The sequence below is a fragment of the Branchiostoma lanceolatum genome, chromosome 7, assembly GCF_035083965.1.
Source record: "Branchiostoma lanceolatum isolate klBraLanc5 chromosome 7, klBraLanc5.hap2, whole genome shotgun sequence".
NCBI lineage: Eukaryota > Metazoa > Chordata > Leptocardii > Amphioxiformes > Branchiostomatidae > Branchiostoma > Branchiostoma lanceolatum.
The window spans coordinates 5,790,415-5,804,530 of record NC_089728.1 but is presented as its reverse complement, the minus strand read 5'-3'; the positions used below and the strand labels follow the sequence as shown (position 1 = coordinate 5,804,530).

Sequence of the window (14,116 nt, the reverse complement as noted above, 5' to 3'; positions counted from 1 at the left end):
TAACTTTCAAGTCAATCCGTTCATCTTAAGTGACAGCGATCGAATTTTAAAAGTTCTGACTGTCTTTCAAGGGAGTATCATTAAATTTACAGACTCCGATCGGGATCTCTACCCTCAGAATCATCTATTCTGCTAGAATCCTATATATCCTGACAGATATTCTGAAATCGTAAGGAAGTCATTATCTTTTGTAATATCTCGGATAAGATCGGCACAGGATTTCTGCACTTCCTTCCAAACTGCTGTCCGGATGTGCAGATGACCCGGATCTGACATGACCCGACGACACGTAACGTTATGGCAGAGGTCCAATGGCTATTTGATTAGCAATCTTCTTTTTGAAATTACAGCGTTCTCTTCATCACGACTTCAACCGGTTCAAGGGCCGATTGTAAGCGAAAAGACAGCCACAGAGGTTGTACAAGACATAAAGCACAACACCGGCACTTAAAATAGTTAAAACAATGTTTACACTTCTTTTGGCATACTGTGAACGATACTTAAGTCCAAGGTGTTCAAGGCATATCGTATGTGTGAACTCAAACTCTTGTGCTTGCAAGATACGGGGCAGTTACTGTTACTATTACATTTGTTGTGCAATAAAGTTTGAATTGAAATTATTTGTCCTTTTCTTTGTGAATTGTTTTTTAAGTCACGTGTTTTAGACGTGACATGAGGCTAAAAACTGTACCAAAATGTAGGAGGAAAATTGTCAAAAGTTCTATCAAAACAATTTGGGTGGGGCAGTCACGGGTTCAAAAATACTTCCATTCACAAAATAATGCTTACATTTCCTCGTATTTTGCATCTTTTGAATGTCGAACACGATTTCATAAGCGTTTCGAGTCGTTCATTCCGCGCTCTCGCACAATTGATGCTTGAACGATGCCCTCCACAGAAAAGATCTCCGCTGCCCAAAACGCGGAATAACCTACTGTGTTAATCAGTATGCAGTACGGGAACATGATATGATGGTTATTTGATGAAGTTTGACAAGGTTGATGTGTGAACGTGCCCTTCCCGACAGCCCGCCGTACGTCTGATTCAATATTGGCTCGTAAATGTGACATGAGACAGGATTCCGCGTGACCCCTACAAGGCCTGACCCCGCCGCGTTTGCGGGGAAATACACTCAATCACGAAAGTTAGAGAGTTAGGGGGATAAAACACCCCTGTAAAAAAATGGCATAGGGAACACACACCCGTGACAGCCTAAAAGTAGTAGTAGTCCATTGTGTTCTGCTGCTGCAGTAGCCAAAAAAGCCAGTGGGGATGGCCCCTGTAACAGTATGTAACTGTGTATATTTGTCAAATTGTAAATGTGTTGTTGTGCTATGTACTGATGTATGTTTGAATAAAGATGTAAAAAGAAAATAAAGTTAGAGATTTACTGACGGATTTTCTCTTATCGTGTCGCCAGTGACAACATTTTCAGCAAGAGCTCCCAGTTTTCTGTTTCAAAGTAAACAGTTGAATTGCGTTCCTACGCAGCAAAGAAGTCTAGCCGAGTTTTCGGCTGCCTATATATTGCAGTCCTCGTCATGTACGAATGACCATTCACCATAGAACACGTGACCTTACAGACACGTGACGTCAGCAATAAAGGTCATGACGTTGCTTGTATCTTGAATGATTGACAGGTGAGGTTGTGATTCAACATGCGAGTCACATGAGTTGTACGCCAAAAGATATTTCGTGATTCATCCAAAAATCATACGCAGTTTTGTTGTAACCTGGTTACCATCTAGCCTGAATTCAATCAAGCCTCCTGTGACCGCTCGCCGCCCTGTAACCGGAGAAAAACCCCGGACATCTGGAGTTTGCGTTATACAGACTAGTTACCATCCTCATTGGATGACGTTCTCCCTGAGAGTACAGCTTTACAGAGTGGTGTGGTTATGTAACCTAACAAGACTAGTACCAAGGCTAGAACTGAGGGTAGCATATCCTTCAAACACGCTTGTTAATCTGGCAAAAACAGTCAGTGTAGAGTTTATCTACGTTGGCAACCTACCTGTTACGGTTGAAATAGGAGAATATAGCCTACATGCTTTTCTAACGTCGGTCCAAAGACTGAAAGAGAGTAGCAAAGTGGGCAGAGAGCCTCTAGCATTCTTCGCGGAGATTTAGCTCAAAGATTGCGTATCCAAAGTTAGTTAATGATACTTAATCATATCCTCAAATGGGACACGGACTGGCATACGAATTGATCACTTGACATTGGGATAGCTGGTTCATTCTCCTTGCAAATAACCCCACTGATTCACACGCATGTTTCGAGCCTGAAAATTATAATAACCCTAACGAATTCGAAGTCTGGATGAGACTTTCTATCAACATGTGACACTAACCGTGACTAACGCTTTTCTAGCTCGCGGACATACAACAGAAAAGACTACTGTGAAGCTAATGGACTTAATTAAGTATCAAAAGTATCCAAACTATATAGGGAAATCAACAATGCCCCCCACCCACACTTGCATATATACTACATCATAAAACACCCACTTCAGCAGAGAAACACTAACTGATGGAAAAACCTGACTGAGAACTTCAACTCTATCCTTTTCTCACGGTGAAACAATCCGCACAAGCCTTATAAGGGCTTGACCATGACCGATCATACTACAGGGTGTAAAATGAGCAAGCCCTCTGACCATTTGTATTTAATATAAAGTCTGCGTATTTTAGCTGCACCTACTACTACAATACCGAGTCTGTATATTATGTTTATTACATTCAATAAACAGGTCTATGTATCTGACATTGATTCTGAATCCTCAACCGACACAAATCGCACCTTAACGAAATATACAGAACGTGCTCTCGTCTTGTTTTGTTCGTATAGAGATGAACCTAAAAACCTAGACTATACAAATGGCGTTGCTGTAGTTTCGTTGTCTCTAAAACTTTAAATCCACGCCTATCCTAGTCATCCTACGGTGACTCTATAGAGATGTTACTGTCATGAAGCTCCATGTATCAAATGTCCCCCTCCCACACTCACACTCACACTTGACCTTGTCCAAGGTTAAAGTCATTCATTACAGACTTCAGGGATATGAGGTTTCGACGATCGCATAAGTCAAAACTAAGATAAAAACTTCTAAATAATTCTTTTTAGTTGCTTTGAGTATCTTCTTTGCTTGCTCACCTGATTTTACGTGTTTTTACGACTAAGTTTTAAGAGCAACATAAAAAGTATCGACAGATTTAGAGCAAAGCTATGATAAGTCTTGGTTAGCCTAGTCAAGCATTATGTCTGCCGGCACACGACTTCCAAGCAGCTGATTATTTTTTCATCACCCCCTGTGGTACTATAACGGCGGCCCACTGCGCTGTTTTAATAGACGTCTTCACTAATATTTGATCTGTGGAAAATAGATACAAGACGCGGGTCGTCATTTCGGGATGTGCCCGCCCCGCCCGGGGATCGTGCATAAGCTTCTTAATTTACCGTAACGTTAACATTTACTCAGCAGTGTCTGGCCGCCCGAGTCCCGACAAAATTCCTATCGAGTCGCGAAAACCAAATACGGGCAGTCCGAATCCGTCACAATTTGTCTTGATCAAGACACCAGCCTTATCGATGTCCCATATCCCTCTGGAGACCGACCGCTGGGGGAGCCACGCACATGGTTATTTTTACCCGCCCTGTCGTGTTTTGAAAGCTTAGACGGCCTTGATAACTGACTCTTGACCCGCAAATTAAACTTACGTGTGCACCGGCCGGGTTAGAGCGCGCCAGAGAAAACAGCTCGCCTGCAGAAGTCGTTCCAAAGCGCGTTTAATAAAATCCAGACCCTCGGGGGACCGGAGCGTGATACGCTTGCAAAAAGCACGATTGTGAGCCATTTTACTACGGCGTATCGTCTGATATGATTGACATTTCTATTGAACGACGTGTCGTGCGGGTCTGTGAGGGGGCTGAACAGATTTAGCCCCGTTTTTATGACTCAGCCGCTACTCTAGCGTGATCTTTGAATGGCACGTAAAGGTGCAAAGGTCGCCTTTTCTGAATTCCGCCGAAGCCTGGCATTCGGACACACAACTTAAAACTAAACTCATCCACGATTCGAGCCCTTCGGATGCCAAATCTGAGAGCAAAGACGTGTTTTTCTGGCCGCCAGTCCCTTTCCCGTGCCGTGCGTCGTCTGCTAAAGGCGGGAAGGATGTTTGACTTCCCCCAGCCCGACCCCGATCCAGGCAGCCGGCCGCCGGTATGCCAGTTATCGCAAGAATCCCTTTCACTGCTACTGGCCCTCTCGTACTCTCTTTTACCAGCCCAACAACTGAACTTGGCAAAATTATTACCGTTTAGCAACTACTTTATATAATTTCCTAGATGCAAGGCCTGCACACGTACCTGGTATCGTGGGTAAATTCTGCCGTCCCGGCCGCGGTTTCGTGTACTCCTTGAACACACCGAGCAGCGCGTTGTGAAGCTCGACAAACTCGTAATAATTCCGCCACACCACGTCCCTCCTATAGTCCGACCATTGTAAGTCCAGGCAGAAGGCATACTGTATTTTCCCGCCGATGTTGGTCTCCTCTACCCCGGTGACTTGGATGTCCAGAAGGGCCAGGTTACACAGAGACGGACTTCGGCAGATAGCAGACGCCATTTCCACGTCCCATAATGCACCGCGCAGGACCGCTACACTTTAGTCTGTACCCCCAGTCAGTGAATTTCTACCAAGTCATACTGATCCTTGAAATTCGTAACAAAAAAAAAATGCATTCAAATATTTCTCCAGCTGTATGCGCCGGAAACAGAAATGAATACGCTAGGGGGGAGCCAGTATGACTTTTCAAATGGAATCTTTTTAATTTAACAGAAGTGACAAGTTGAAATTAGAAAAATGATTTCTCCAAATATGAAGTGACCCGTGTTATTCCAACCATCCGTAGCTAAATGCTACAAAGATCATCTGTGTAGATTGTGCTGAAAAGATATGATATATCCTGTCATACTCCTTTGGGACCCCGATTAAATGACTCACTCGCGCCACCTAGATGACCTCATGATAGCGCCAAGGACGCTAACTCAAAACTGATAGTCTCTACCAGACTTAACTACGCTGGCTATAGCAGGGCGTGTTTGGTCACCATAGGTGAACTTTTTTTCGAAGGGAAAAATGTTAACCTTCCCGTCTACTGACTCTCATGGCCAATTGTTCCCCTTTTTCTGACGAATTCTAAGACCCATACGCCCGCAGGAAGGCCCTGTGGAGGCTACAAAACTAAAATGGGGGCTTCATCTCCAAACAGATGTGGGGAGGCAAACTCGTGACGTCTCCAAGTTCCCCGTTTTTGTTATGGTTTATACACAGAGAAAGGCTTTTTGGAACAGAATTCGAAACGGTAGGTAGAAAACGTTGCGGTTTTGTCTTCCTGCATCTGGAGATTAGAGCTAGAGGGACCGGCGTTTCGATTGCTGAAGTAGTCTTTTGTCACCAAATTTGTGTTGGTTACAGCAAGGAGGTTGGTTACGGATCAACTGATCAACAAAAATAGTTGTTTTTTTATGACACAGCTATATATAGGGAAATCACATATCAGTCCCACTAAGACGAATTAGGGTGGCCGAGGTCTGAAATAGATAAGAAAAAAAGAGGGGAAAGCCCTGAACGTCTGAGATTCGAGTCTATTACGAATTGGAGTCTTACTAAGATGAATGAGTCATGAATGGAATGTCGGGAAATGAGAGGAGGGTCGTGGGCGCGGATCTGTCATTAGACCAGGATCGATAGAATATTCCTCCCCCGTGCCATCAGTTTTAGCAAACAGGGTAAATCTATAGCTACTAACATAATTCCGCCAGGGTACATAATTCCGCCATCCTGAAAAAGTACTTCCAAATAGATCTCCGGCAACCCAACGTATGATGCACTCCCTTATATCTAAACTGTGCATACCCGAGGGGTGCTGCATGAGAGATCTCTTAAACACACTGTATTTCAACGTGGCGGATATATGTGGAGGCGGATTAATGTTAATTTACAAGCAGATGCTGAACACGAAATCGTCATGTTTTCTGACCGGTTGGTATAGTGGTTGTCAGAGAAATCCAAGGGTGAGTGAAACAAGAAATATTAAGTGTTCTGTTCTTCTCAGGAAAAGTGACCACCGCTCTTCATGAAAGCATAATTACTTTATCATTTATTTATCATACTGTGGTCATCGTTGCGTTGTTTAGTACAATATTAGTAACAAATCTTAAGGATTTGACATAATCAAATAACAACACTAAAAACTGACGTGAAATTTGAGAATCAGAAAACATATTTTGTGTGCACAGTTGCTGCAGCTGTTTCACGTCTGCTTTGCTCTGGAAGAAAAACGTCGTAAGTTTGTAGACTTATTTCTCTTCGACGACGAGAAATCAATGCACACGCTTTAGGTCGTGTCTTTCCGATGATACATGATCTAATAATTAGCAACTGCAATGTTCACAAGGGTTGCTTTCGACTAGAAATCATGTCAGTACTTAGGGAAAAAGGCTTCCGTCTCAACATTAGAGTTGACGCTTGACTGACAGCTGTCTGTTTGGGCGTTACTGTGTGAATGTCAACAACGAATCGGCAAATGCGCATGTCCAAGCAGATGTACAGCAGAAAGACTGTAACGTTCTCTTACTGCAACGATTTTGGGAAGAGTTGCGTTGTTCAAAACACGGTTGGTAGAAAAAAAGGGGTAAGCATTTTTCTACCATGAATATGAAGAGAAATAACCTCCATAGATAGGTCCTACCACCGGGAAACCTCGTATATCAACACGGTTTGTTTGTTGGTTGTTACATACCCGGTAAACTGCCTCATGGCGTAACACACCAGGTTTGTACTGAAGAGCACACGCTGCACACCGGGAAGGATGTCTGCTCTTTTCGGTAAGTGTGGTGGGTTCTTTTACGTGTTCGATGTGTGGCTCTCCTCAAACACGGGACCTCTATTTAACGTCTAATCCGAGAGACGTCCCTAACCGAAGCCATGTACTCATTTTCACCTGAGTGACGTTAAGGGATTTCCGAGGGCACAACGTCAACGGGGCATGTCAGGGGATTCGAACCCAGCACCTCTGGGCCAAACACCCTGTCATTGCACCACCGCTACGCAACGTTGTAACGAACAAAAACACAGACTACAAGCCTTTATGCGAGGACAACGTGATTCCCCTCGCCTACGGACGGATTCAAAGACATGACTGACGTTTACCGCCCCCTACCGGATGCCCCAGGAACTCCCAGGGCAAGGGTCTGTAACTCTGTATCAAAGGGAAGCGTGCAACATGACACAGGGATGAGACAGGAAGGCCCACAGACACCGGTTCGCTGGTGTAGTCCTTTTTTATGATACATGTATATATGGTCCTGTTCACAGACAATGCAATCTTTTTTGAAGTTCAGAATCAGAAACATATGACAAATCCCCCAAGCATACATGTACCCGTATACAGTAGTAGCCTCCACCATGCCTTCTACGGGGGTATGAAGCGTAGAACTCAGCAATAAAGAGAATACTTGCCCAATAATGTCAGTCCACGGCAAGGTTAACATCTCCCCTGGCTCTGTAAATGAAACCCTCTGGTGGCCAAACTTCCCTGTCAAATATTCTCCCTATAGCCGCGTAGTCAGTACTAGTCTTGCAAAGACTCCATGTACCAATCAAGATGAAATGATATGCCTTCTCGATGTACAACATGTATGGTACACGTTACTGTAGTACTACTCCGTATCCTTTCATTCGTCTAAAATAGTCCAGCCCTCTTCCAGTCTGTTGGACACCTATGCCCTAGAATTGCATCACCGCTAAAATTTCCCAAACTGCAGTACTGACTAGTTAACTTTCTGGTCCCTCTCTCCGCAGCAGCGCTCCCTTGACCATCCCCGCACACTTGTTGGGTAGAATCTGCGTGTAATCTGTGACAGGTGTAGCCGGTCTGTACAGAGTAGCGCTTTGATCACGCCACGACCTAGAAATCACACTTGTAAGTGTATGTAATACTATGTATAGTCAAAATTGCCCATGAAGACCACTCAGGGGATCGGTAAAATCTGGCCTACGTGGACAGGCGGTCACTGTAGACAGGATTCTTTCATTCTTGTGTCAATGGGATGAATTATTAGTATCCAAGGGACCACCAAAAAATAGTCACATTGGCCAGGTGGTCCTTATGTAGAGGTGGTCACTTGTACAGGTTTGACTGGACATTAGCACGGATTAGTTGAAGAATCAGGAAAACGATCGAGTCAGCGGGACGCCGTTGCGTACTCATCGGCGCATTTTAATGCTGTTATAACAAACAGCGATCCACATCTGATATTATGATAGAGACTGACTTGTGTGGGTGTACACCCTGACTGTTGACCTTTTCAACGCAGCTGGCTTTTATTCCCTTTTTCTGCTGAACCGTCTCTCTAAGCAACGTTTCCTGACACGTCACCTACACTGATAGAAGGCAAAAGAAAAATCCGCCAAAAATAGTTACTCAAGCAACTGGATAAAATTTTGAAACAGTCACAAGCAACCGCTGTCTTTCGTCAGTGACTGGTCACTGACGTCAGTGACTTCAGTCAGTGACTTTCGTTAGTGACTTTCGTCACACGAAATACAGCGGATGGTGTTTGAAACGTCTGTTTTTGGCGTATCTTACTACCTGAATGTCTAACCTTCATCAACAAAAGAAAAGTCGTTTGCTACTGAAACCTGACGCCGCAACAGTCTACATCGAACACTGCAGTGGATTTAAAAGCGTAATTTGTAACCGACTTCAGAATCAGACCGAGACCGCAGCTCCAGCTTCCTTTGAAGTGCTGAGTTTTTACTCCGTCAGTCCGTGGCTTTCAGGGTTCACCGAGAGCTTCTCTGATCCTTTAATTCTAAGCGGGAACCAGAGAGACGTCAACGTGCGGATCTCTCTGTGGCCGATCCCCACATTATCAGCACTTGGACTTGGAGCTTATGTAGCTGGGGAATGATTCATGTCATGTGATGTGATACAGGGCAAGTCCACAAATTTGGACGTTCTTTCTAACAAAATCTTTCAGTAACAGTTTGTTTACAAGAAGAAACAAAGATCTCGTGAGCTGGCCATGAAAAATGCACGTCTGAAATGTTCCATTTACAGATACATTGTATGACAAAGGCTTTATTTTCTAAGCTTTTCTTCAATTTTGTCCCACTCTCCACCCCCTCTCTCTATCTCTCTACCTCACCGATGGACTATTCAATGTCAAATTCAGTTATTATAAAACAACAATTCAACTATTATAAAACACATTTGTGATACAGAATTATGAGCACACCTGAAAGATATTCATGATAAATGTTTTTCTCACACATGCTGTCATACATCTGAGTCCTAAAGGTCTAATGAAGCGCCATCTAACGGAAGTACTTAAAATTGCCACGGCATGCAGATAGAAAACTTGAGTTTCTTCAAAGCTCTTCCCTGTACCACGGCACGTAGTCTTCCAACTTTATCCCGTAAGCTGTTTTCAACCTGCTCGCTATAGCGCGTGACTTAGTCAAATCGTTGGCAAACGTCGAGAAAAACGTTTGTAGCAGCTTTGTTTTCTCTTCCACGAACTTGTCAGACGACATGACGGACTCGTAGAACTGGCAGTTGGACCTGACCGCCTCGTCCCAGCTCACCGGGGCCCACCGCAGAAACTCCTCCGCCTTCGTGAGGGACAGGGGACCTTTCCACACAGTCGGGTACAGGTACCTGGGGGAAATGAAACGACCATAACATATCCACTTGAAGACGAGATATCAAAACCGGAAGTTCCGCTGCAATACTGTAACAAGTCACTGGGGTCAAAATCTAATAATTTTGACGTCTCATCAAAACCTACCCACATACCAAATATCAATACAATCCATCCAGGCCTTCTTGAGTTATGCTGTTCATCAACATACAAACATGCATTTACACATACAGATAGATCCGTAAACTGTTCAATTAGGGAAGCTAATGAGATTCTTCATTCTACAGTTTCAGGAAAGAATAAAACTGTTTCTATGTATACCTTATTTATGGAAGTTAATCACAAAGTGTTAACGTTAACATCAAACGAATGAGTTGGTTTTGAAACTTGACAACCAACGGAAAATGTTAAGAAAGTAAACTTACATTTCCCTCTCAGGATACTGGTTGAAGTTGACGTTGAGTATTCCAAGCTGCCTTCCCATGTCCCTGAGAACCTTTCTCAAGGTCAGGGTCTCCTTGAAGGCCAAGTTGAAGGCCTGGTTATGAACTTTGACCCCACCGTCAAGAATATCCAAGATTGCGCCGGCGACGTCCTCCACTTGAACAAGGCTGATGTCAACGTTGGCAACTCTTTGAGATATGAAAACAAAAACAAAAAAACAATAAAAACTTAAGCTTTATCATTATGGCTATATCAACCCCTGATTCTCGATCTCGACCAAACGCATAACGAAAACTAAATTAGAACCTTGAAATAAAGAAACTAATCTTTGTACTTTGTAAAGTTTTAGACCCCAAAATACCAAGTACACATTACCGGTGCTTGTACAGCTGCAAATGTGTGGCCCAAGAGCTAATGAAACGGAGATGGGCGCCGCCCTATACACCATATTATGTGGGTAATTACGGACGTTGACGTTAAAATAACACAATATCTACTTAAAGGACAGAGAAACATTTACATCTCGGTAACATCTACACGAAGGCAACAGGCAACACTGCGTTTGGGTAATGATTTGATTACCTTGATATTAGAAAGTCAACCAATGCACAGAGTGCAGAGGTTCGGCTCCGAATGGTTTTAGACGCATTTTAGCCCTTTTCGTCGTGCCAGCGCACATAAAGAAAATGGGACGAAATAATAAGCCCGACAAAAACGTCTAAAATTAACCAGTCGGAACCGAACGTCTGCTTGGAGAGTTTGTACTGACTTCGGAGGTAAGTGCACGGGTACGATGTCGTGTAGGCGGAGCCACAGCTGGTACAGCCACCATCGCCGCGTGCCGTCACGTGACCCCACTACGTCAGGGATGCGCAAGAACACCCATGGGAGACCATTCGTCCCCCGCAACACCTCCTCTGCCTCTAACTTCCTTGAGAAATTAATCCATGTTAGTTGAAATTAATTCATGTCTTAAGACTAATAGAGAGCCTTCATATCATCTTGTAACTTCGGTAAAAATGGAGGTGTTGTTTTCGGTGTGTCTGCCTGTTTGCTTGTTTGTTCTTCCGCATGTATCAATTATCAGTACAATATAGCCTTCAACCCGAAGATTACCTTTAATCATCACAAAATTTGCAAACGACCCCTGTACGTATTAGAAAGCTCAGTTGTGTTGTAAGGTAACATACTAGTAATCGCTAGTAACGGACGGGGGACGGTACCGACTTCCGGTTACCTTTGACCCACTTCTGACGTCATGTTTCACCACGGCCACGTGACGGGTTTATTGTTTTGAACAGTAGATGACTATGAATAAATAAAAACATGCAGGGGAAAGCAGAAACCTTCAAGGTTAATCCAGGGTTTCCCCTTAATTAACTACGATAAATTACATCATAATATCAATTTAAGTAAATAGATCTAAAGTCAGACGAGTGAGTGGATCATATTTCATGAAGAAGGTCTAAGCAAACATTGCCATTGGAAGAGTGGATTTCATATGAGTTGAAATTGAAAAGAACGTCTGTGCTTTTTTTCCCCACACAATAATTGAGTTACCTGTTGCCGTATTCGTCCAAATGGTTGAGTCGGAACTGCTCCGCTGTGTCCGCCGGCCGCTGATCGTCCGTCTCCAGGGTGGGCCCGGTGTGCTGCTTGGTGCAGACCTCATACACGGAGTCGGTACTGATGTACACGTACAGACCCGCCTTGTCACCCAGCAGCTCCAGACCTGCGACGGGCACAACATTACAGCCTCCTTACTCCTAACACATGACATTTTCAGTCAGTTAGTCAGTTGAAGAAGAACGGTGCAATACATATAGAATAAAGATATCTTAAACATACATGCTATATACGTGCAAGACGTATAGAATAAAGATGTCTTAAACACAGACAGACCGACTGACACTGAACATAGACGGGGGGCGACACATGTTATCTGGCATGCACTTACGACCCGTTGCTGCAACGTCACGTCCTGGAAGCTGCACATGTAGACGGGTTCATTCCGTGAACAAGACTGATGGAGTTGTAACGTTTAGCCTTTTTTCATAATATTCTTAACATGATTTGAGTACGCGAGCCCAACGGAAAAAATGACAAGAAAAAAAGAAAACGCCGGCCCACCCTGTTTCATCTGCGCGCCGCTGTAGCAGCTGAAGTCTATGACAGCGTCGAACCACGCCCCCGGCTGCCTGACCAGCGACATCAACTCTGGGCAGGCGCGCACACCCTTCTGTCTATCACACACAACCTGACGCACAAGAGAGAAATATACGGTAACGGTAGTTATTTTCACCTCGCTGTATTATTACAGCCAGTAGGCACCCATCTGAGTGATGAGGCTGTTGTAACATGCTCGAGGCATCTCCTCGAACACGGGACTCCCCGTTTTACGTCTCTTCCGACGGAAGAGGTACGGGGACTATTAAATATCAATTTATGGAGAAAAATTATAATATAAGAACGATTCAGTTTTGAAAAAAAGAAGTACGTCATATATTGTAAAAGATTTCGAAGTTAACCGAGCAATGCCAGACAGTATATGCACGACATTTTACCTGTATTTATACGACATATTGTATCCAGTTGTATTCTATGTACTGTATAATATACTGTGTGTAACTAACTGTATGTTATGTATTTCATATCATGTGAAATGAAGTTCAATGAAAAGTGTAAGAAAAAATACAATCTGCTACATGTACAATTTGTAAGATGTACTGTATGCAGTTGTATTCTATTGATATATTGTATGTGACCATAAGTTATGTATCTTACGTGAAATGAAGTTCAATGAAAAGTGTAAAAAGAAAAACAAAACAATTTAGACAGTTTCCAGGATATGTTGTATGTAGTTGTATTTTATGTACAATATATTGTATGTGACTATAAGTTATGTATTCAATTTGAAACAAAGTTCAATGAAAAGTGTAAAGAAAAAACAACAACCTGCTCTACGTGCGGCTTCACTCTGGTCGCCGAGTCCCAGTACCAGTTTCCGCGGCTCACGATGGTGACGTCGTTCTTGCCTTGCTGTATCAGTTTCTCTACCGTCGCTGCACCTATGAAGCCATTCCCGCCGAAGACAAGTATTCTTCTTCTTACGCCGTCTGCACCTCCCCTCGCCAGTGTGGCTGCCAGCATTAGCACCAGCCCTGACCACGTCATAGTGTCACAGCGCCCTCTAGAATAACAATCGGTAAGTGCAGATAAAATTTGAACAAGGGACTGACTGAAGCGACGAGTCGACATTCCAACTATTCTGAGTATTTAACACGTTGAGTAACGTTACAAGTACTTGAAGGGGTGCCTGAGTATTCATACGAATTTTACAGAATTCATACTAGTTTTACGGCATGCATACCGTTACGATCCTTACTCTTACTATTAATAAAACTCGTCTGAATTCCGTAAAATTCGTATGAATACTTGTCATACTTAGGCTTATGACTCCATATAAGCCATAAAGGATCATAAAGAAACACGGACTGCCAAAATAAAGCTGCACAATAAAGGGTTTTTAGACTAGAGAAAGCAGACCGCCGTGACACCAACTTTGACCGACTTGTGGCTTTGATTTGATTTGCATGAGCCCCCAAAGGTAAATATAGACCAGCTGTGGACCCAACAGCCTCTCAGACTGTTGACCCATTTCCCGTAAGGTCTCCCTGTCCATGTGTCTGGCATGGCTGGCAAAAAGCCGAGTGACCTTTTCCGTTGATTATGCCTCAACGTTATATTGTTTACCTTACAACTTCAATCAGTCATGCTGTTTACCCAATTATCTTGAAATCACTATCAAAAGAACGATAGCCACTCTTCTGTGCGGGCACAAAGTCAAACACAAGTGACAAGAAACAAACCTTGCGTAGCGTACCGTACCTTCGCACGATTATTCTTCTTCGGATGGTTCAGATCGAATCATTGGGGAGATCAACTACGAGACAGTCCTATGCA

At 43.5% G+C, this 14,116-nt stretch overlaps 2 protein-coding genes across 3 annotated transcripts in view; both read right to left on the bottom strand.

Annotated features, from left to right (window-relative positions):
* Positions 1 to 4,709, bottom strand: part of LOC136438835 (SH3 and PX domain-containing protein 2A-like) — a 37,310-nt gene extending 32,601 nt beyond the window's left edge. The window contains exon 1 of the mRNA XM_066433831.1: positions 4,367 to 4,709. Within this exon, the coding sequence (XP_066289928.1) occupies positions 4,367 to 4,625 (259 nt within the window). The 5' untranslated portion in view covers positions 4,626 to 4,709. The remainder of the gene's footprint in view (positions 1 to 4,366) is intronic.
* A 3,558-nt stretch (positions 4,710 to 8,267) lies between these two features.
* On the bottom strand, positions 8,268 to 14,110 carry LOC136438833 (uncharacterized). 2 transcript variants are annotated; one of them, XM_066433827.1, is made up of 7 exons: positions 14,042 to 14,110; positions 13,109 to 13,343; positions 12,284 to 12,410; positions 11,714 to 11,885; positions 10,923 to 11,084; positions 10,135 to 10,341; positions 8,268 to 9,726 (listed from the first exon to the last, which is right to left on the bottom strand). In XM_066433827.1, the coding sequence occupies exons 2-7, from the start codon at positions 13,325 to 13,327 to the stop codon at positions 9,438 to 9,440; spliced, it is 1,176 nt and encodes a 391-aa protein (XP_066289924.1). In that variant the 5' UTR covers positions 13,328 to 13,343; positions 14,042 to 14,110; the 3' UTR covers positions 8,268 to 9,437. The 2 variants fall into 2 exon arrangements, with proteins under 2 accessions (XP_066289924.1, XP_066289923.1); XM_066433826.1 differs by having other exon boundaries at positions 14,023 to 14,098.
* Positions 14,111 to 14,116: the final 6 nt, after the last annotated feature.

Excerpts from the sequence above, each read along its gene's own strand:
- LOC136438833 (XM_066433827.1), bottom strand. The coding sequence starts at position 13,327 with ATGACGTGGTCAGGGCTGGTGCTAATGCTGGCAGCCACACTGGCGAGG. Across the intron at positions 12,411-13,108 it reads TGAAGCCGCACGTAGAGCAG|GTTGTGTGTGATAGACAGAA; the intron begins GTTGTTGTTTTT and ends CTTGTGCGTCAG. Across the intron at positions 11,085-11,713 it reads TTGGACGAATACGGCAACAG|GAAGTTAGAGGCAGAGGAGG; the intron begins GTAACTCAATTA and ends TAATTTCTCAAG.